The following is a 21943-nucleotide window of genomic DNA, read 5'->3' on the forward strand; positions in this document are numbered from 1 at the left end:
GACATGCAGCACAATGCCCAGCATATACTACGTGGTCGGAAAATGTCAGTTTTCCTCTGCAAGCTGCAGCTGGAGGATGGGATATCGGTGTAGGGGGCAGCGGGAGAGGGGAGGTCGAAACATAGAAAGGAAACTCAGGAGGGGCACAGACAGAAGGCTGTGCCTGCCTTGAACCCCCAGCTTCCTCTTTGCCCTTCAGGTGACAGGGCCTAAGGAAGGGGGGATGGGCACGGGATGGTGCTGGGTCTCTGAATAGTTGGCCTCACTTTCTGTCCCTTGGTTTCATCAGACCACTTCTGTAGACCAGATCATCTATCCCTTGCCTGGAAAACAGTGTCTGATTCTCAGACATGCGGGTACTGCAATGTGCCTGCCGCATGAAAGTGGCATCAGATGGAGGACCCCTGCCCCCACAAGGACAGAGCTGTCTCCTCACTAAGCTGGTCTCCTGCCTCATGCTCCAGGCTCCTTTCCCAGGGACCACAGGCTGGACCCACCACCTATGGGCTTCTCAGCACTGAAACCCCACATTCTTCCATTTTGACTTTGCCCAGCTCTCATCAGACCAGACCCTCACAGAGAGTTGTATGTGTGTGTGAGCACCAGTAACATGAGACCTGGCATGGAGGAAGTCTGAAATAAAAGCTGATTGCATGAATGCACAGCAAATCCTCTCTGCTAATGGTGCTCATTCATTCATTCAACAAACATTTATTGAACCCATAATCCACTGGGTGCCAGGCTCTGTGTCGACGGCTGTGACATTCAGGTTAACAGTAGCCAAGTTCTCCAAAGACTCAATGGCATTCACAAGCTTCCTGTCCCAACGCTCTCACTCACACCCACCTGGCTCTAAGAGCCCCAGGCCCCTCCCTCATTCCCAGAGACCAGAGCGCTGGCTCCACCAAGGATTTTGACTGCAGTAGATGTTTTAGGGCCGAGTCACTGACTTTGGGGTCGAATCCTGGTGCCATAACCCATGCTGGGCCCTTAGGAAAATTATTTAACTTCTCAGAGCCTCACTTTCCTCATCTGGCAAACAGGCATAAGTAAAAATGCTTATCTCGTATTTGCCGTGAGGATTTAACAAAACACAATACTTAGAGCAACACTCAGTGCACAGCGCATGCTCGATGAATGTGAACTATTATCACGACTCTACACTGTTTCGCAAGGGTCTGCCCCTTTCTGCCTCCTCCACAGCACGGGTCAGCACAAGTCCAAGCACACAGGAGGTGGTCAGTGGGATCAGATCTCTTGCTAACAGGGAGATCTGATGGGACATTCTGGGTAAGGAAACCCCAGAAACTAGCAAAGGGACTTTCCTGGTGGCCCAGTGGCTAAGACTCCCCACTCAAAATACAGGAAGCCAGGGTTCAATCCCTGGTCAGGGAACTAGATCCCACATGCTGCAACTAAAGATCCCATGTGGGCTTCCCTGGTGGCTCAGTGGTAAAGAATCCGCCTACAATGCAGGAGACACAGGAGATGGCTGGTTCGATCTCTGAGTCGGGAAGATCCCCTGGAGATCTTCCAAAATGGCAACCAGTACTCTTGCCTGGAGAATCCCGTGGACAGAGGAGCCTGGTAGGCTGAAGTCCATGGGGTCACAATGAGTCAGAAGCAACTGAGCACACACATGTTGCCACAGACCTGGCACAGACAAATAAAAAATAAATAAATAAATAAAATAAAAAAGAAACCAGCAAAGGCTTGGAAGTGGGGAAGAACAGGGAGGGACTGTGCCCGGAGGAGCATGAGGGTTGAGGGGGAGGTCTTAGGGGTACTGTGACTGCTCAAGGACAGGGAGCTTACTACTCAGAAGCAGCAGGATCTGTGGCTCAACAACTCTGACTGTTATAGCTCTTTCCCTAAGTGTCCACGTTCTCCATTTCAAGTCATAAGAAAGTCATGGGGATCCCACGCCACTGGCAGCAAGGTCCAGACTGGAGGTGGCATAGTTACGAAGGAAGTTAAGTCATTTGGGGGGTCTTCTAGAACAAATACCCATCCCCCCACCTTTTCTAGGACACCCTCATGCTGCTGCTGCTAAGTCGCTTCAGTCGTGTCCAACTCTGCGCCACCCCATAGACGGCAGCCCACCAGGCTCTGCTGTCCCTGGGATTTTCCAGGCAAGAACACTGGAGTGGGTTGCCATTTCCTTCTCCAAAGCACGAAAGTGAAAAGTGAAAGTGAAGTCGCTCAGTCGTGTCCGACTCTTCGTGACCCCATGGACTGCAGCCCACGAGGCTCCTCCATCCATGGGATTTTCCAGGCAAGAGTACTGGAGTGGGGTGCCATCGCCTTCTCTGGACACCCTCATACCTCTGCCCTATTTGAGGCAAGTAGCCAGGTGGGGGACCAAGGAACAGGTCTGGCTAACTGAGGGCTGTTAACAGGGACCACATGCAATCACAGAAAGCCAGAGTGAGGGTGGGGAAGGGGCTCCCAGGCAAGGTCAATGCCTTCCCCGGGACTCTCTCAGAGACCCCTGGCTCTGGGTCTCAGTTTCTTCCTTGGAGAAATGGGTACTATCGTGTAGGTTTCTTTTCCTTGACTTGTAAAGACGAGAGACTGTAAGTCTAAAACCGATCTTGCCACTGGAGAGGAAAATCAAGTGTTAGAGGTAGCACTGGATGTCTTTCTTCAGAGCTAGGTGTGTCCATACCTGGGGTGAGGCGGGGCTGCTCTGGATTGCCCCCTCCTCACTGTCAGGGCAGAACCCAGCTGGCCCTGGGTGCTTGGCATTCATCCTCTGAACCAGGGTTCCATCACTGATCAGCCCCAACTGCCTGAGCATTTCCTGGGTCTGATAAATGAGTTTAGACCCCAGGTTCTCAGGCCTGGGCCAGGAAGAGCTAGCCACCACCCACCCCGCTCCAACCCCCTCTGGCTGGATTGCCACTCTGGAGGCTGCACCTAGACTAGATCCTTAGGGCTCTGACCCTAACCCTGGGCCTGAAGGGAGATTCCCATACTGCAAAGCAGGCAGCCTAGGCCTGGCCCATCTCATCCTGATAGCGTCCTCAGCACCTGTTCCACACTGGCCTGCACAATCTCTATCTTCCCCATTGCTGGGACTGCACAAGCGCAATAGGTGCTGCTAGGTTGCTCGTCAGGCCCTTCTGGCCCCCCACAAGAGGAGCAGAGACCCCTCCTGACAGGTGGGTTGTGAATCTGTCTTAATTAAAATGTGCAGGAGGGAGGTCCCCAAGGAGTGGTGTCCTTACCCCCTGCTCTGAACAAGGGGCAGTGAATCAAGGTACTGCGGGGGACAAAGTGAAGCAGTGACCCGGGGATAGCTCCCAGTCGATGGAAGTGGCTTCTCTGCCCACTCCACTCAGGGCTCCCCACCTGGAAACCACTGGAATCTGGGTGGGGGTTGCATTGACCACCGTGCATGTCCTATACCCTGGCATTTACCAAGTGCTTTCACATCCCGCATCTCATCAAAGCCCCATAGCCCGCGATGAGGTAGGTGAGGACTATCAGACCTATTTTATAGATGAGGTGGATAGGCTCAGAGAGGCAAACGGATTTGCTCAAGGTCACACTGCTGCTAGATGACAGAGCCGGGTGTCACCTACATGCTGATGGTGGGGAGGGTGGCACAGGCTCTGTGACTTTGGGCCAGTTACTTAACCTCTCTGAACCTCAGCCTTCTCATGTGAAAAATAAGGATAGTGATAGTTCCTACCTTGTCAGATCGCTGCTGCTAAGTCGCTTCAGTCGTGTCCGACCCTGTAGATGGCAACTCCATAGACGGCAGCCCACCAGGCTCCCCCGTCCCTGGGATTCTCCAGGCAAGAACACTGGAGTGGGTTGCCATTTCCTTCTCCAAAGCACGAAAGCAAAAAGTGAAAGTGAAGTCACTCTTCGCGACCCCATGGACTGCAGCCTTCCAGGCTCCTCCGCCCATGGGATTTTCCAGGAAAGAGTACTGGCGTGGGGTGCCATTGCCTTCTCCCCTTGTCAGATTACTGTGAAGATTAAATGAAATAATGCTATAAAATGACCTCAGCATAGTCGTGGCCTGGGGGCCTGCTCCATAAATGTGAGCAATGATTGTGATTATTATCCCAAGGGTACTCAGATGCTGTCCCTGGGTAGGCTGCACCCCAGCTAAAGCCCTGTTACCTCCAGGCTCCCACCTTGTCTCTGTTGGTGTCACACAAGACCTGCTAAGCTGGGCTCAGGATCCCGGTGTGGAGAAGCAGGGACAGAGGAGGGAGTCAGGATTCCACTCCAAGCTGCCTGCCTGGGGAAGGGGGCCAGGAGTCTGTCTCTGGCTCTGGTTCACAGCCCCGTGACGGTGGCTGCCTGCTTTCTCACGTGGACCTCAGTTCTGCTCAGGGCCAAGCAGGGACTGGCTGAGGCTCTCCTTGAGTCTTTCATCTCTAAAGGTCAAGGCTGTGCATGGGAGCTGAAAGGATTGGGAGTGGTCCAGGTTCGTGAAACAGACCTCTGCCCAGCCCAGCCTGGCCCTCCAGGGTCTGCAGGTTTCTGAGCGTGGAGGCCCTATCATGCTAGTGTCTTTTTCCTAGATGTACCCGGGTAAGTTTGCCTTTGGGAAGGAGAAGCAAAAGTCAACCTTAGAGTAAAAGGCATAAAAGGCACGGGTGTGTGAGTGACCAGGCCCAGCTGGAGTGACGCCACCCCCAGACCCTGGGTCCTGCAGTCTCTTCCAAATCACCGACCACGAGCCCTGGCCTCAGGCCTGCGGCTTGGGAGCTCGCCTCTTGCTCACGAACCCTCTTCAGGGCAAGGCCCAGACTGGTAGCCAGCCTCCACCACCGTGCTCTGCAGGTGGGGGTGTGGGGGTCCCAGGTCAGACTTCCCCTTCCTCATTTCTACATATTTGGACACCCTCTTCAGGGGTCCTGCCATGAGAAGGAAGGGAGGGTGGTTCTGGCCACACTTCCCGGGAACTAAGAGGTAAGCAGGCATCTCGTGTCTAAGATGAGCTCTGTGAAAGCCTTGGGGCCTGTGGGATGGATCCTTAGCATTTTAAAATTTTATTATGACTGCGTTTGTTTAAATATATATATATATTTATAGCTCTATGTGCCCACCGCCCCCCAGCCCCTCCCCAGCCCTAGTTTTTCCCCTTGGCTTTCTGTCTGGTGGCCGTGTAGGGCAGCACCGTCTGCGTGCTCTTGTCCGACACCGTTTGGGTACTGCTATTCCTCGTGACCCTGCGGGTCTGCTCAGGGACCGAGGTGGGGCCTGAGCGGCGTCCAGTCAGTGGAGAGCGCCTGGGCTTGTAGGGAGCTGAGGAGGGCTTGAGGGGGCCAGCAGGGGCCTCTGTGTGGGGAGGCTCCGGGGACAGGCCCCCCTCCTCCTCTGCGGCCTCCTCCTCGCCGTCGCCCTCCTCGTCGTCACAGCACAGAGCGTGGTAGAGCACTTTGTCGCTGAACCGCACCCTTTCCCGCGTCCCCGGGGTCCGCTGGGGCGGCTGGCCCTTCACAGGGCCGGCGCTGAAGGCCTCCTCACTGGAGGAGTCCGGGGTCTCCACCCGGGGCCCGTTGGGGATGGGCAGGCCACCGTTCATGAGCCGGTAGTCCGGGCCGGCCCCCGGCCGGGTCGACTCGGGGCCGTCCACGGAGTCCGAGGGGGTGGAGATGTCCAGGAAGGAGCAGAACTCCCAGCTGTCCGAGAGGATGTCGGCCGTCATGAAGTCCAGGTGGCCCAGGTCAAAGGGGCCGCCCACGCCTGCCTTGTCGCTGCTGGAGGTGCTGCTCACAGTGGCTGTGGTCCAGTCATCTGGCTCCAGTTCAAAGTCGAAGTCCGAGGTTAGTTTATCGATCTGGCTCACCACCTGGCCGGGCAAGGGGAGAGGAGTGAGGGGCCAGCATCACCAAGGTGCGAGTGAGTAGCCTCAGGACCCTACAGGACACCGGTGGACTTGAGTTCACAGGTTTGTTCCCCCTGTTGAGGGCCAAAGCTGGATCTGGGTGAGCACAGCTGGTTCGGGCCATCTGCCTGTTTTCCACCCCTTCAGTGCCTCTGGCAGAGGGAAGGTGCCTTCCAGCCCTGCACCCAGTCCATTCACACACAGCCCCTCCTGTCCCAAAGCCAGCTGCTGTTCTGGGGGGCAGCCCTATTTCTCAGAGTTGGATCTTCCTTTGATTGGGGACCATTTGAAACAGGGCTGAGAGACTCCAGCAAGTCCATTCAGTGGCGGGATGAGCAGCCCACTCACCCTTGGAGAGGAAATTAGATGTGAGAACCGCAAACAGACTCTGCCCAGGCTTTCTGAAACATCCTGGACTGGCCTCTGCAGCAGGTCAGAAACTGGCCCCCATGGGTCTCTACCACCCCACCCCTACACAGATAGCCCTAGAGCCTCCTCTCTCCTCCCTTTCCCCACTGCTTGATGAGTGGAGATCAATCCTGGCTTGTAGGGGAAGGAATAAAGCAAGCATTATTTGGTAAGCAGTAAGAAAACCATCCATCCTGGGCCCAGAGCTGCTTGTTAAATGCACTCGGGCTGCAGAGGTCAGTGCACCTGCCTGGCCCTGCTCCGTACAGGTGGCCCTGCCTCAGGATGACCCCTCGCCGAGGCCGGGTCAGCACAGACACCGGCGATGAAGACAGTGAAGGAGGAAGGGAGACCCAGGCAGAGACACAGGGAGAAGACAGAGCAAGGCGGGGAGAGGAGATGCAGGCCAGAATCCAAACCAGCAAAACAACAACAGAAGCAAAGCGGGAGGACCAGAGACCCAGGGACAAAGACAGACGCAGTGAGTCATCAGGCCCCGGAGGCAGCTCCCGGCCCTCTCAGAGCTCTCTCCCTGGGGCCGGAGTGGCCAGTCAGTTCATTAACTAAGGAAGTCCCTCATTCAACAAACCTTTACTGAAGTCAACTGCTGTCCAGGGATATGCTAGGGGTTCGGCAAGGAGTGGGGTTGGTGAGTGCTCCAAAGTACAAGAGGAGAGCCAGGGTGAAGATGGCCGGCCAGGAGCCCGGCTCAGTGGGGTGTCTGCCTCATCGGGAGCCAGAGACCTGCTCAGTCATTTTCCCCCTCTGGGTCTCAGTTTCTCAATCTGTGAACAGGGAGTTGGGCGGCTTATCTATCTCCAAGTTTCCTTCCATCTTTAAGGTTCTAGGACTCTGTGCTTAGAGGACTTGAGACACTCTTTGGGGGAGTCAGTGCCTAGGGATGCCCACTTCCCACAGCCCCAGACTAGGGGTGAAAGGAACTCTTGGCAGAGGCCTATGGAAGAGATGGGGGCATAAAGACCCCCAAGTTCCTGATTTGGACATCAAATGCTCTATGTGTCTTTGAGTAACTCACATAACCTCTCCGGACTTCAGCTTCAGTCACACCAAGGGGGTATGGAAATCCCGGCCCTGCCAGCCTCACTAGAGCTTTCTGGGGAGCAGTGAGAGGCCACTGCTCCCAATGCCCTAGGGCTCTCTGGGGGCACTGGTGATAGAAGTGACATCATCTCCCAGCTCTGAGCACCTACTACGTGTCAGGCTTTCCACCCACGAGATCATCACGGCCTGGATTTATAGATGACGGGCCCAAACGACCAGTCACTAGGGACCTGAGATTCCTACCCCCACCAGCCCTGCAACACTGCACACGGCTGAAGTGCTGCCATGATTTCTGGGCCTGGACAGCCAACGAGTATAAACTCCATCCTCCAGTCTGGTCACCCCTTCTTATGCCCTCCACTGCCCAGAATGACTCCTATACCTCAGAGAAGCTTGCATCCCCCTGAAACCTTTGTGTAAACCAAGCCCCATCTGAGAGCTGGTGGGAGCCCTGGCCTCAAGTAGGGGCTCTCAAACCCAAAGGTAGGGGCTCTCAAACCCAAATGCACAGAAGTAGGGGATGTATATATACACATAACTGATTCATTTTGTCATGCAGCAGAAAATGACACAACCTTGTAAGGCAATTATACTCTAATGAAAACAGACAAAAAAACCCCAGATGTGCATCAGCCAACTCCCAGTGTTCCATGCAGGAGGTCCTGGTGGGGCTCGAGAGTTGCATATCTGACAAGCTTCGAGATGGTTCACCTGCTGCTGGTGGTGCAGGAACAGACTTGGAGGACTACTGGCCTGGTGGACTGGATTTCCCAGGTGGCACAGTGGTAAAGAACCCGCCTGCCAGTGCAGGAGTGGCAGAAGATGCCTGGTTCGATCCTTGGGTTAGGAAGATCCCCTGGAGTAGGAAATGGCAACTCACTCGAGCATTCTAGCCTGGAGAATCCCATGGACAGAGGAGCCTGGTGGGCTACAGTCCATGGGCTCCCAAAGAGTTGGATACAGCTGAACATGCATGCAATAGGCCTAGCAGACTGGGGATTTAAGCTGGTGAAAAATAGCAGTCCAGGCACTGCCACCCTCAGGAAAGGCCCTGTGCCTCTGGGACAGCCGCACCCTCTAATTAGATTCCCTGATCAAGCACTGCTGCTGAGAGTGCTGCTACCTGAGGGTGCGAGGATGACGGTAGGAACCTGGAGTCAAATGACTCGGCTGTGAGCTCACAGGGTTGGCTGAGGCCAAGCCGGGCCCCGAAGTTGGGTTCCTAATCCCCTGTGAGGAAGATGCAGGGTCCACAGAGCAAGAGCCCTAGAACCCTCAGATCAAGACCCTCTCCCTGCCCAAGAAGCCCTTGCCAGCCTCCTGCTCAGGAGGTCTTCAGGTTGTGGCCCTTCCCCCTTCTCTTTCAGAATGCCCTTCTCTGCTTCCATTCTGGGAGAGTGGAGGGAAGGAAGGGAAGGAGGGCTGGGCTCAGGTCCCAAGCCTGCCTCATCTTGGCCAAGAGGTTTGAGAGGCAAGTGATTTCCTTCTCCATATCCCATTTCCTCCCCTGTAAAATAGGACGACATGCCTCTATTCACCAGATATTAGAGATGCAATAGATAGGAATGTGCTTTAAACTGCAGAGTCCGCACAGACACTTAAGAACCTGGACTCTGAAGCCAGACGTAGGGTCCAGCCTCACCACTTACAGGCTGTGTGACCTTAGCTCAGTTACTCAGCTTCTCTGGGCCTAAATGTCTTCATCCAAGGAGAATTCTAGTAGTATCTACTTGTTAAGGCTCTGGTAAGGAGTTAATGACTCGATGCACAGAGAGCACATAGAACAACATAGACCTCTAATATCCACTGTGTACCTGTGGGTGCTAACATATGGCCAGGGCCCTGGCATCAGGTCCAAGAGCAAACGCGAGTCAGCTCTTTACCAAAGGAATGCCACTGTAACAGGGACATTTCCAGTGCCTGTGGCAGAATAATGGGATATTATTAGACCTTTCAAACTGCAGCACACGGGTGGCACCTATGTTCCCTCAAGTAAAGCTGTCTACAGACAGTATAGGAGAAGAGATACTACAGGTCAAATAGTTGAGCCTCACAGGCAACTCTTGGTCTACTCCACTGGGTGAGACATGTCACACTCATAAGATGAATGACATAAGCGTGGGTCAGAAGGGAGTGACACGCCGTGGGGACCCAGATGGTACACAGGGCCCGGGTCAGTTCACAACCCCTGCTGCCCATCCCCGGTGCCTCATTTCACGGAGCCAGTGTGGAAGGCAGGAATGGGGGCAGGTCCCAGGCTAACTGCCTCTCTGCTTTGGCTGTCTTGAAATCTATGATTTCTCTCTGAGATTTAATAATCATTTTGCCTACATGTAATTTGGGATTGTCTTGGAGTGCAGGGAAATAATTATATACACAGAAGGAAAGAAAGGGGAAGAGAAAGAATGGAGAGAGAAATAGAAATCACAGAACCACAGACCCTTGAAGCCAACAGGGCCTGGAGCCACCATTGAGACCACCTTTCTCATTGTGCTTGCTGATGAGAAGCTGAGAGACCCAGAGACCAGGAGTTGAGCTGAGACTGGAAGTGGAGGGGAGTTCAGAACAGGAATCACCTGTTCTATGTGAGGCAAGAGCAAACACTAGATAGGAAGGGCAGGGTTAAGGGCTGTGACAAAACCTGCTGGGTCCCAAACCCTGTCCCTAAGGGTGTCCACAATCCACGTTCTGATCATAGCCTCAGCTACCCCCCTGAACACGGCACCCATCCAGTCTCCCCACTGACAGCGGCTTCCAGTCCAGCTCCCTTTCCATCCAAGGACCTTCCTAGTCAGCCAGCAGGACTACATCACCCACCTGCTTCCAGCTCTTCCTGGCTCCCCAAACTCCTGAGCCTCCCAAACACAGTCCAACACCAAATCTGACCACAGGTTCTGTTTTCTCCAGCAAGCAGCCTCCAACCCTGCCAGGCCCACCGGCCCGACTCACTCCACAGAGCTCACTTGTGCCTCTGTGCCTCACCTGGCATGTCTCCCTTCTTTCCTATTCATTCCCTCTCGCTTCCATAAGGAAGTCTTCCCTGATCCCCAGCTGAAGACAGGTTCCCTGTGAAAGGATCTCAAAGCACCCCGCACCTCTCCTGATTTTCCAATAGTTCTTGCTGCTACCATTTTATGTGTACATGTGATTGACGTCTGTGACCTCACTAGACAGGAAGCCCCATGAAAGGCAGGACTAGATCTGTCTTGCCCACCACTGCAGCCCCAGTTTAGTACAGGGATTGGCACATTCTTTACAGACACAGCTTTTGACTAGTGCATGAGTTCAGAGAGAGGACTTAATAAAAACCACCTGGGGCTTCTTTTACGAGAAAAAGTTCCAGTCTTAGAAATCCCAACTTTGCCTGCCCTAGCCCGCCTCCACCCCTGGTTGAGACCCCTCTCCAAGGAAAGCATGAATGTGTTCCCTAAGGCCCCAGGTTGAGGACCCGGGGAGCCCTGGGACCCGTTTATCCCCTCCCTGCTCACCTCTGGTCCCTTCAACTCTCTTGACAAGCTGCTACTCCTTCCCACCCTCCCAGCTCCCTGGGCAGCTGGTTATATAACTGGGTACTCTGCATTATTTATGATCACTGATTATTTTTTAATTCTTGATTATGTTACTTATTGTCTTCCTGGGGGGCTGTGGAGTTGGGGAAAAGGGGTGGGGAGTGAGTTGACCGTGATACATGATTCTCAACCTGCAATTTGGCCTAACTGGCTAAGGAGCTTCGTGAATCTGTCTGGAGGAGGAGAGCTCGAAGGGAAAAGGGAGGAAAGGAAGGTGAGACCAAAAAAATAATAAGAAAAAATCCACACAATTCTTGCTGAGCTGCGGGTGATGGAACTGACCCACTTTGGCACAGCTCTGTGGTCCCCAGCCTCTCCTGCTCCAGCTGCCTCCTGGCTGGGCCACATTTATCTCATGCCCGCACAGCCCTTGGCTTCCCTGCCACCTCATATGCAGCGCCTTGCCCAGGGGACTGCACAATCATCAGTGGGCTTGTTCCCCTTGAACACTGGATGGGGGATCCTCCACCACCGCTGGCTGTGCAGGGTTTGTGCCCACCCCTCCATCCTCCTGAGGTGTTCGGGCCAAAGCGGGCAACTGTGCCCTTAAGCTACGTCCTACCCAAGAGTCAGTGATGATGTGAGAGACACTAGTGATCAACACAATAACCACCCTTGAACCCCGATATGCCGAGTGACATCTTGGCGAGGGGGGATCTGAGGAGGAGGAGGCCCGGGACCTGTTCAAGGTAAGCTCAGCACCCAGGAGGCCAAAGGCAAGGCCCTTACCCCTGGCGTCGGGGTTCCCAGTTGGCAAGGGATCACGGAGAGCAGGGGCTTCCCTGGTGGCTCAGCTGGTAGAGAATCCACCTGCAAAGCTGGAGACCTGGGTTTGATCCCTGGGTTGGGAAGATCCCCTGGAGGAGGGCATGGCAACCCACTCCAGTAGTCTGGCCTGGAGAGCCCCATGGACAGAGGAGCCTGGTGGGCTACAGTCCACGGGGTCGCAGAGTTGGACACAACTGAGTGACTAAGCACAGCACCTGGAGAGCAGTGGGGAGGCAGACTCCCACCCAGAAATACAGCCAGGAGATTCCTGGAGAGCAGGCGGGGTTCTCCCTGAGAACACAATCCACATTCCATAACATGGCCTGCAGGGCTCTGTGTAACCTGACTCCCTGCTCCCTCTCTGACCTGTCTTTCTGCTTTTCTCCTTCTAGTTCACTCCACTTCAGCTGCACTGCCTTCCTTGCTAATCTTGAAAATACCAAGCACATTTCTTCCCCAGGACCTTTGCACAGGCTGTTCCCACTGCCCGGAAAGCTCATCCCCTAGATACCACCCTCACTTCCTTTGGTTCTGAGTTCAACAGCCATCCTATTGGAAACCCTCTTCCTATCCCCATCACTATCACTCTCCATCCCCTTTCCCTGCTGCACAAGGGTGGGACTGCCCACTGTCGGCGGTAATAAAGGTGGCAGCCAGGAGGTCAGGGTCCTGACTTTGACCTCTCTGACGACAGCCAAGAAGCGATGTGATTCTAAAAGCCATACATGGAATAGGGAGCAGGCCAGTGCTTGAATATTTCATTAGTAATATCTAACAAATACGGAGTAAGTTTTGTGCCCATCGTTCTGCTAAGTACTTTATATATAATACAATTTAATTCTCATCACAACCCTGAGTCTGAGGAGTGGGATGGGGAGTATAAAATTCATTATCCTTATTTACACTGAAAATGGAAGCACAGCAAGGTAAAGTAACTCTCCCAAGCTTATACAGCTGGGTAGGGGGCAGAGTTGGATCTGAACCAGAGACACGTGGCTGCAGAGCTCATGATCTTGGCCCTGAGGCTGTGCTCTATCTCTAAAGTAAGATCCATTGAATTTTGAGGAGCTTAGAGAACCTGCTGGGACTGGCCTGGCACGCTGGAGTTTTGGGGAACCTAGGGGAGCTGAGGGCTAATTAATGATTGACCATCACATCTCTCTGCAGCACAATTTTAGCTTTCACCTCACTCAGTCCATTAAACTACTTTTCCCATTCATGGGACAGAACTTGTTCCTCGTCACCTGGGAGGCCAATGGGAGAGCTGCAGAAGGGGTTTGGCAGGGTAGGGGAGGTATAGTATGGGAAACCCCAAACCCTTTAGGGAAATGAGTAGGTGTTGGCCCCCTTTCATATGTGCATGCTAAATCACTTCAATCATGTCTGACTCTTGTGACCCTAGGGACCCGAGCCCACCAGGCTCCTCTGTCCTTGGGATTCTCCAGGCAAGAATGCTGGAGTGGGTTGCCATGCCTTCCTCCAGGGGATCTTCCCGACCCAGGGATTGAACCCATGTCTCAATGTCTACTTGCATTGGCAGGTGGGTTCTTTACCACTAGCACCATCTTGGAAGCACGTTGGCCCCCTTACCCCATGCCAAACCCTGATGAAGTGCTAAGATAACACTGAGGTGCAAATGATCACCATCCCCATCTCAGAGATGAGCAAACTGAGGCTCAGGGGCCTGGAGAGGGAGGGCTTTAGTGTCCCTCGTCTTTCGATGAACTTCAGGCTGTATGGTCAAAATGGGGAGGAGAGTCTGCCATGAAGGGTGGTGTCCAGGGTTGGGGAAGAGAGCAGCAGAGAGAGGATGACAGAGGGGGATACAACTGAGCCCTTTCTGTCTGCTGGCCTTGCTCCTTAGTCCAGCATCTCCTGCCACTCCCAGCAGTCTTGCTTGTAAATCTTGTCTTCACATCTAAGTACTTTCCCCCTCTGACATGAGAACCCCATTGGTGAGCTCTGAGCTGGTACTGCCTGGGGAGTAGGGTGTGATAAGGTGAGGAAGCCAGCGTCTGCCACTGTTTTGACCTTGGCCCCACCCACACCCCCAAGGGAAAATGCCACACCAAGCTACCAAGGAGAGGCTGACAGATCATGGGTTCCAGGGAGCTGGGGGACTGCAACACTTTACTCCAAACCCGTCCGAACCCAGTAACCCCATTCCTGACAAATCCCACCTTATAGGAAGTCGGTTATGGCATCTCTTCCTCTGTCTGGGCCTCTCAGAGCCTTGCCTGCCTTCTACTTCCTCTGCCCATCACCCCATGTCCAGACCCTGCCTGGGGGATGGGGAAGCTCTGAGGCTTGGCCCCTCTCCCAGCTGGGTGCCATTGGCAGCGGGCAGGCAATGGCATACGGGGTAGACTCTGGTTGCCATAGCAACCTGCCAAAGTCTTGGGTGGAGGCACATGGCCTACAGGGTGTATGGGGGGTGGGGACTCATCTCTCCCCATCCTAGCTCAGGCCTCTGGGCTGCAAAGCCTGGGAATCTGGCGCTCTGCTGTTTGAGACATGGGAGCAGGTGAGTGTGTGTGCTGGTAAGGAACACCTAAAAGATCCGCAAATGAACTGTCACACTTCTAAGCTCCCTGCCTCATCCCTAAAGGGTACCCCTCAGAGCATCACAGCATGAGCATAAGGTGCCCCCTCTAGAAGGCCCCTGTCAAAATGCAAAGACGATCATTAGTCCACCTGCTGAAGCCCCAGCATAAGCATCAGAAACTTGAGTTCTAGGCTTAGTTCTGCCACTGGTAGGCTATGTGACCTTACACAAGCCCCTGTCCCTCTCTGGCTTCAGTTTCTTCAACAGCAAACAAACAGGGCTAGTCTGGATGACCTGTGAGATGCCTTCAAACTGTGGATGGCTACGTAGCAGGGGAAGATGAAGTTAGGTGCCTGGAAGATGCTCAGTTGGGAGGAGGCTCTATGCATGTCAAAGCTGCCTCCTGGCTTGAGTCAATCCTGGCTCTTTCTCAGCAGGCTTGCTGGGGCATAGGTCCCATGCTCCTCCTGCCGAGGACTGAGGCTTTGGATAGTTCCCATGACCCTGATGGGACCACAGAGCTTCTGAAAGCTGGTGGGGGGACGAGTCAAAGTGGGAACTGCAGTCCTCTGGACCACTGAGGTTGGGAGAGCAGGGGTTGCTCAGGGACACCTGGTCTTTGATCTCCAGACATTCCTCAAAGATGTTTGGCTTAGGCTACGGCCAGCCCAGTCTGTGGGAAGAAGCACCACTACTCTGTCTGCAGCAATAGCCATTCCTACCTCTTGAGAAAGGATGCTCCATTAGGCTCACCCTGGGTAGAGGGGCTGCCCTGCCCAACCTCTGCTTCTGTTCCAGCATCTCTACAATCCCCTCTGCTCTGAACATGACTCCCTTCAAACACCCTCTGCTCCTAGGTTCTCAGGCCAGGCTGGAATGCCACTTTGCCAGTCGGGAGTGGGTCTGCCACCATCATCTCCTCTTCCAAACCCTCTGAGAACCCCCATCTTCCCCACACAGCTGGCTGGGGAGAGCTCAAGCCCATAACTCCAGTTCAGTCACTCTCCCTGCCATCTCTGCAGGGACCCTGGTTACAAGGAGTTGAAATTTGCCTAAAGCCCACCTGGCTGATGTAATGGCACCCAGTGGGCAAATTCAGGCCAGCGGCTCAGAACGCTGGTCATGCATTTCAGGCTCGAACACAGCCCAGGGGGCAGGGCTGAGGACATGTGAATCTCATTACCCTGGCGATGTGGGAAGTTGTAATTAAACCGGCTCCGCTTAGAGAGGCAGAGAGGGATACACATACCAGGATCTCTTGGTGACTTTTCAGCCTTGGCGGAAAAAAAAAAAACAAAAACCATTCGAAACCATGGGACAGGAATGCATGCTTCAGAGGAGCTCCCTGCCCCTGCCAACATACACAAGAACGATGATATCCACTAGCAGCCCCTAGACCCATTTCGGGGCACAGAAGGCAAAGCTGGCTTTCATTTTTCCAGGTTCAGGGTTTTAAGTATCTATGTGATCTCCAGAGAATGCTCAGAGCTGTGACTTGAGTGGTAGGAACTGTCTCAGTAAAGCCACCCACGCTCTCCCAGTGCCCTCTATAAGCCAGTCGGCGTCTGGGAGGCAGATGGTGGGGTCAAAGGTCAGCTTGGGTCCCAGAAGACTGTCTTCTACTAAGAGGCTGTGGTGGGATTCCGTCTTTTATTGGCCACCATGGCAGCTTTGAGCCATGGGCCCACACACACATGCTGCCTAAGCAGTCCCTGGATCAAGGAGGCCCCTCCAGCCCTGGGGTACAGTGACATCTTTAGCAAAGCAGATGTGGGGAAAGGAGAACAAGAAGGAAGTGCCAAGCAGAGGGACACAGGTGCATCCAGCTTTGCTCGTGCGTGTGTGTGCACGCATGCACACACACACACACACATGAGTATGTTTTGGTGCCAGGCCCAGGATACCTGGCCTAGGGGCTGCCCAGCCCCTCACTCACCTCCCTTAGTTCCTTGGCCACCTCCTTAAGCTCTCGCAGGATGTCCTCCAGCTGCCCGATGACCATCTTCATGCGCTGTCGAATCCGCTCCCGCTCGCCACCACTGCTGGGGTCGTCACTGGGCTGCCCGAGGTCCGGGGTGCCCCGAATGTTCATCCTTCACCACGTGGCCGCAGGCCTGCCCATGCTCCCCCCAGCCAAGCACACGCTGTGTCTGCCTCCACGGAGCCCCCCTCAGCCAGGCAGAGCTCCACATCTTAACGGCCCCCCAGCCCACCCTGGCCCTGGGCGGCCCTCACCCAGCCCCAGCCCCCTGCCACCACCCCGCTCCTCCACCTCTGGGTGGAGAATGGGACACCCAGAGGGAGACAGTCTGGCAGAGGGGGGTCAAGGTGAGGACACAGGAGGGCAGGGGGAGGGGCCGTGGGTCTCAGGAGTGGTTTCCAGAACTTGAAGTGCCTGTGGGTATGCTGAGCTGGACACAGAGGCAGGGGGATGACTCTGCAGGGACTAAGGGTGAGAGGTGCCCTTGGGATGGACAGAAGGCAGCAGTAATCCCCTCACAACTCTTAGGCAATTGCAAAGGCCGAGGTGTCAAGATGCAACAGACACCTGCAGAGGGATGGTAGCCAGGGCCTTCCAGATGTGAAGGGGGCTCCAGATGTGGGTGGCTCTGGGAGGGGAGCCGGATTGGAGGAGGGCAGCCCCCTGCAGAGAGAGCGAGCCTGGCGTCAGCCTTCCCAGGCTGCAGCACCAGCCGGCAATGCAATGCCGCTGCCTCCCTCCTCACCCCAGCCTGCACCCTTCCTCGCTGGGGATTGGAGTTTTTTTGTTTGCTTGCTTGTTTTTTCCTTTGTGGGGAGGCATGGTGGAGGCAGACGCTCTAGAGCACAGCCCCTCCTCTAAAGGGGAAAGAGCCCCTGCTTTAAAAGCATAAGTCCTCAGCCTGCCATGGGGCACCCTGCCCTGGCTCCCGCCACCCCCACCCAGGCCTGGTCCCGCTGCTTCACTGGAGGGCTCCTCCAGGCTTCCCCGCTCGCTCCTAGCGCCCCGGGGGTGCTCTTGTTCCCAGCTGGACCTTCCCTTCCCCAGCCCCGCCTTCCGTCAGAACCCCCACTCCGCTCTCGGACTCACCAAGGGTAGGGGCACCGACCTTCCTTCCCAGCAGCGTCGGGGGCCAAGTCCCAAGACGAGGTTGGGGGCCCCCAAGGCTCCCTAGGGCGGGCTTCTCTCTCTGGACCCTTCGGCCCCTGGCCTCAAGGAGGTCCTCAGAGCCGCCACCGGAGACATCAGGGCGGTGGGAGGGGGCGGGGCCTCCACGCTCCAAGGAAGGGGGCAGGAAAAATCTCCGTCAGCCCCCGCCGGGCTCCGGTCGGGGGGAATGAGCAAGGTTCCAGCGGGTCCGGGGCTCCGAGGCCACAGGTGACTCGGGCACAGGGCCACCGAGGCGACGCCGGGCCGGTCCCAGCGCGCGAGCCAAAGTCGGAGGGATCGGAGGGCGCCGGGATCCCCTCAGCCCACGCCCGGTATTCCCCGGGCTCGGCACCGTCCGGGATCCGCTCTGTCCAGTCCAGATCGGCCGGCTCCGGGCTCCTCCGTGGTCTCTGCCCTGCCGAGAGTGAGCTGGCACCCGTGGGCGCCCGGGACACGCTCAGTCCGGACCCAGAACGACCGCGCTCCGGCACCTGCGGCGTCCGGAGCGGCCGCGAGGGTCCGCTCAGCCCAGCCCCGCGGGCCTCCCGGGGCGACGACGCTCTCGCGGCTCAGTCCGCGGTCGCAACGGTCCGGAATCGCCGGGTCCCGGGGGGAGGGGCGGTGTCGGCCGTGGGGACCCGGTCTCCTCCGGGCCAGGCCGAGAGCGCGCGGGGCAGGGAACCCGGCCGGGCTGGGTCTGGCGGCCCGGGCGCGGGCGGGAGGGGCGCCGGGCGGAGGGGAGGAGGCGAGAAGAGCGAGAGCAGGGAGCGAGGCGGGGGGAGCCGAGACGAGGGGGCGCGCGGCGAGCCTGGCGGGCCGGGGCGCACGGGGCTTGCAGCCTGCGCTCCGCCGCCTCCCGCCCGCGGGCTCTCGGCTCGCCGCCTGGCCAGCCCCCGGGCGCCGGGTTTGCCGGCGGGGCCACCGGGCGCCGGGTCTGGCTGGGCCTCCCTCGGCCGCCTCGCCCCGCCCTGCCCCGCCGGGCTCCGCGGGCCTGGGCCCGCTCCCCGAGCGCCGCGCCGCCCGCGCCCCGGCCGCCCCCGGCCCGCCCCGCCGCCCCCCGCCGGACTGGCCGCCCGGGCGGGCGCTGGCTCCCTCAAAGGCCGCCCGGCTGGCTCGGCTCGGCGCGCCTCGGCGCTGTAAGGGAAGGGGCCGGCCCGGCGCGCCGGGAGGGAGCTTTTAAAGCGACACACACGCCTCCCAGCGCCGAGCACCGAGCGCGCGAGCCGGGGGGTTTCGCCACCCGGGGGACGAGGAAGCGTCCAGGGCAGACGGGGCTGGAGGCGGACTCTCCCGAGCGCACTCCTGTTGACCTCGGGGTGCGGAGGGGCAGCGGGCTAGGGGCCCTACTCAGTTCCTACCTTTCCGTAAGCCCCCATTACCCCTGCCCCCACTGCGGTGCGCTCCGGGCTTCCCTTTCGGCCAAATTTCCCGCATCAGACCTTCCTCCTTCTCCCTGTCATAGCTCAAACTACTCCCAGACATGGCCTTAAATCAGATTAATTAAGAAAATGCAATACCGACGACATTTGCTGAGCACCTACTGTATGCCGCCAGGCTGTGTCTGGGCTGCATGGGGCTGGAGTTGGAGATTCCGCAGATGGATGAAAGAGATACATTAGACACAGGTCATTTTGTTCAGTTCCTTATCCATTCACTCAACATTTATTCAGCACCTTCTCTGTACCAGACCCCAGGCTAGACTCTGGGGTCACAGGAAGGAAAAGCGGCATTTCAGAAAGCTCACAGCTTGTGGAGGCATTCCCGAGTAAACTCACAGGTGGTACATGCAGAGCAAAGGCAAGTTCTAGAAGCGATGATGGGGGGGGGGGGGGGGGTTGGGAGCAACCCAGCCCAGCGGCTGGCAGGCTGTCCCTGAGGCAACCCCTGAGCTGAATCTCAAAGGAGAAGTAGGAGTTACCCAGGTGACTGTCAGTGTGGAGGAGGTGGGGGTGAGCCTTCCAGGCAGGAAGGAGGGTAAGAGCAGAGGCTCAAAAGCAGAAGTGAGGGGAGGCGGAGTTTGAACCAACTGTGGCCTTTTAGAGATTTTGACAGCTCTGTGGAAAGTGGATTAGAGGAAGACCAGATCCTGAGAAACTCAGTCAGAGGCCATAGTTTGAAGCTTGGATTTTATACTGAGGTAGAGTGGAGACTCATTGGAAAAGTCCCTGATGCTGGGAAGGATTGAGGGAAGAAGGAGTAGAGGATGTCAGAGGATGAGATGGCTGGATGGCATCACCTGTGCAGTGGACATGAACTTGAGCAAACTTCAGGAGATGGTGAGGGACAGGTAGGCCTGGCGTGCTGCAGTCCATGGGGTCGCAAAGAGTCAGACGTGACTGGGAGACTGAACAGCAACAAAGTGGGAAGCTGTGGTCTTAGTGAGGAACCTGGTCCTGCTCACCTCTCAGGAGATCCCTCCAGGGCTTTGTGGATGGTGGATCTGAGAGCGAGGCCCCTGACAGGAGACCAGCAGTTAGGAGGCTGAGAGAGGAGGGGCTCTACACGGCAGTAGGGGTGGAGAGGAGGCAATGCTTCAAGAAATCATTCAGGAGAGTGTGGGAGGACTTGGAAGATGGTTCCACTTGGAGAGGGAGTGGTGGTCAAGGATGCCTCTGCTTATAGCTTGAGAGACTAGGTAGATAGTTGTGCCACCCACTGAGTTAGAAGAACAGATCTGGGGCGAAGATGAGGAGTCTGATTTGGGACGGGTGGAGACACCCTGAAGACAGTTGAGTATCTGGTCCATGCCTGGGCTTGAGGGGCTTTGTTTGTTTGTTTGTTTTTGACTGCCCCAGGTCTTAGTTGCAGCACACGGGATCCTTGATCTTCGTTGTGGCATGCAGGATCTTTAGTTGCAGCATGCAAACCTTGGTTGCAGCATGTGGGATCTAGTTCCCTGACCAGGGATCGAACCCAGGCCCCCTGCATTGAGAGTGCAGAGTCTCAGCCACTGAACCACCAGAGAAATCCTGTTTGTTGTTGTTGTTGTTGTTGTTGTTGTTGTTGTTTTTGGTGGGGAGGTGGGAGGAAGCAGATTGTCCAGCATTGAGGGCTGAGTGGGCGGTGAGAAATAGGAGTTAGTAAATATAGGTGACATTGTCAAAAGTTCAGATGACAGGGGACTGGAGGTCTTGAACTAGAGGCAGATGAGGGGTCAAAGGAGGTAGAGCTGGGTGGTGGTTTGAGGCTGGCCCACAGGGGGCTTGAATTCCAGGGACAGTGATGTATTATGAGTACTAATGGTTTCCCTTGTTCTCCTAGTTCTCTCAGAGGTGTGTTCAGAGGGGTCCCTTGGAGGCACTGGGTCCTCCAGAAGCTGTGGAAGTGTGAATCCAGCTGCCTGGGGTAGGGGAAATGTTCTCCTGGGAAGGTGGGTCCAGAGGGCTCACAAATCACTTTGTGTAAAGATTGTGGTAAAATACACATAACCTAAAATGTACCGTCTTCATCTTTAAGTGTACAGTTCAACGGCATGAAGTGCGTTCACACTGTTATCCAGTCATCTCCAGAGCTCTCTTCATCTCACAAAACCAAAACCAAAATTCTGTACCCAGTAACTAACTCTCCATCCCCCTCCCCCCAGCCCCTGGCACCTACTACTATTCTGTTGTTTGTCTCTTTGAGTTTGACTACTTTAGATACCTTATGTAAGTGGAATTGTACAGCCCCACCAGTCACTTTCATGAAAGCTATGATGCAAAGGGATAGCCAGAGTAAAAAATGGGCTGAGCCTGAGGAAATAAAGTGAGTTTCTTATCTGGGGTCCATGGAACCATCTGCCCACATCACGGCTTGGGGCAGGTGTACTTGAACTTGGGTGTGTAAGGAGACAGTGAACTCAGTTTGAAGGGATAGGATGCAACTACGTAATAGCTAATTGATGTTGGGTCACACTGTAGCCTGGAGGAGGGCATGGCCACCTACTCCAGTATTCTAGGCTGGAGAATCCCATGGACAGAGGAGTCTGGTGGGCCACAGTCCATTGGGTCGCAAAGAGTCAGACACGACTGAAGCGACTGAGCATGCACGCGTGCATTAGTAAAGTGTGGTGTTTGGGAGAAGGAAGGTGACATTTCTTGTCCTCCGTGTGGGTTAAACTATGTCTAGGACCCAGATTCACTGGGTATGTCCACAGGAGGGCAACCAGGATGCAGAATGTATGTGTGGGGAGTGGGGAGAAGAAGAGTTCTAGTTCTCCGTGAAGAAGAGTTAGGCTGGTCAGGGAAGGCTGGAGGAGTCTCAGGAGCAGGGGGCTCTGGGTGTAAATCTTCAAAGGACTGCCATAGGGAGAGGTGATGCTCAGGCTCACCTTCCCTAGTATTTGGAGACTGACCCATCCTCTCTTCCCCTCAGCCTCCCTGGCCATCTGCCCAGATATCCCATCCTTCAGATCTCTGCTTAGATCTACCCCCACCCCCACCTCCAGACAGCCTTCCCTAGTCCTTCAGTCAATAGGGAGAAGCAGAAGTACTCTTTTGGCCCTTTACCAAATGTTTCCCAGGGTATTCACTTAATGTGCTAGCTGTGTGACCTTTGGAGAGTCACTTAACCTCTCTGAACAGGGATAAGGAGCCCATAAACATTTTTATTTTTTTTCCGTCCGTTTG

The 21943-nt window shown here is 55.7% G+C and overlaps 1 protein-coding gene across 2 annotated transcripts; it reads right to left on the bottom strand.

Moving 5' to 3' along the window:
- Positions 1–4989: 4989 nt before the first annotated feature.
- Positions 4990–18256, bottom strand: INSYN1 (inhibitory synaptic factor 1). 2 transcript variants are annotated; one of them, XM_069597676.1, is made up of 3 exons: positions 17277–18256; positions 16143–16850; positions 4990–5818 (listed from the first exon to the last, which is right to left on the bottom strand). In XM_069597676.1, the coding sequence occupies exons 2-3, from the start codon at positions 16296–16298 to the stop codon at positions 5096–5098; spliced, it is 879 nt and encodes a 292-aa protein (XP_069453777.1). In that variant the 5' UTR covers positions 16299–16850; positions 17277–18256; the 3' UTR covers positions 4990–5095. The 2 variants fall into 2 exon arrangements, with proteins under 2 accessions (XP_069453777.1, XP_069453779.1); XM_069597678.1 differs by having other exon boundaries at positions 17296–17918.
- Positions 18257–21943: the final 3687 nt, after the last annotated feature.

The sequence above is a fragment of the Ovis canadensis genome, chromosome 7 (assembly GCF_042477335.2).
Source record: "Ovis canadensis isolate MfBH-ARS-UI-01 breed Bighorn chromosome 7, ARS-UI_OviCan_v2, whole genome shotgun sequence".
Taxonomy (NCBI): domain Eukaryota; kingdom Metazoa; phylum Chordata; class Mammalia; order Artiodactyla; family Bovidae; genus Ovis; species Ovis canadensis.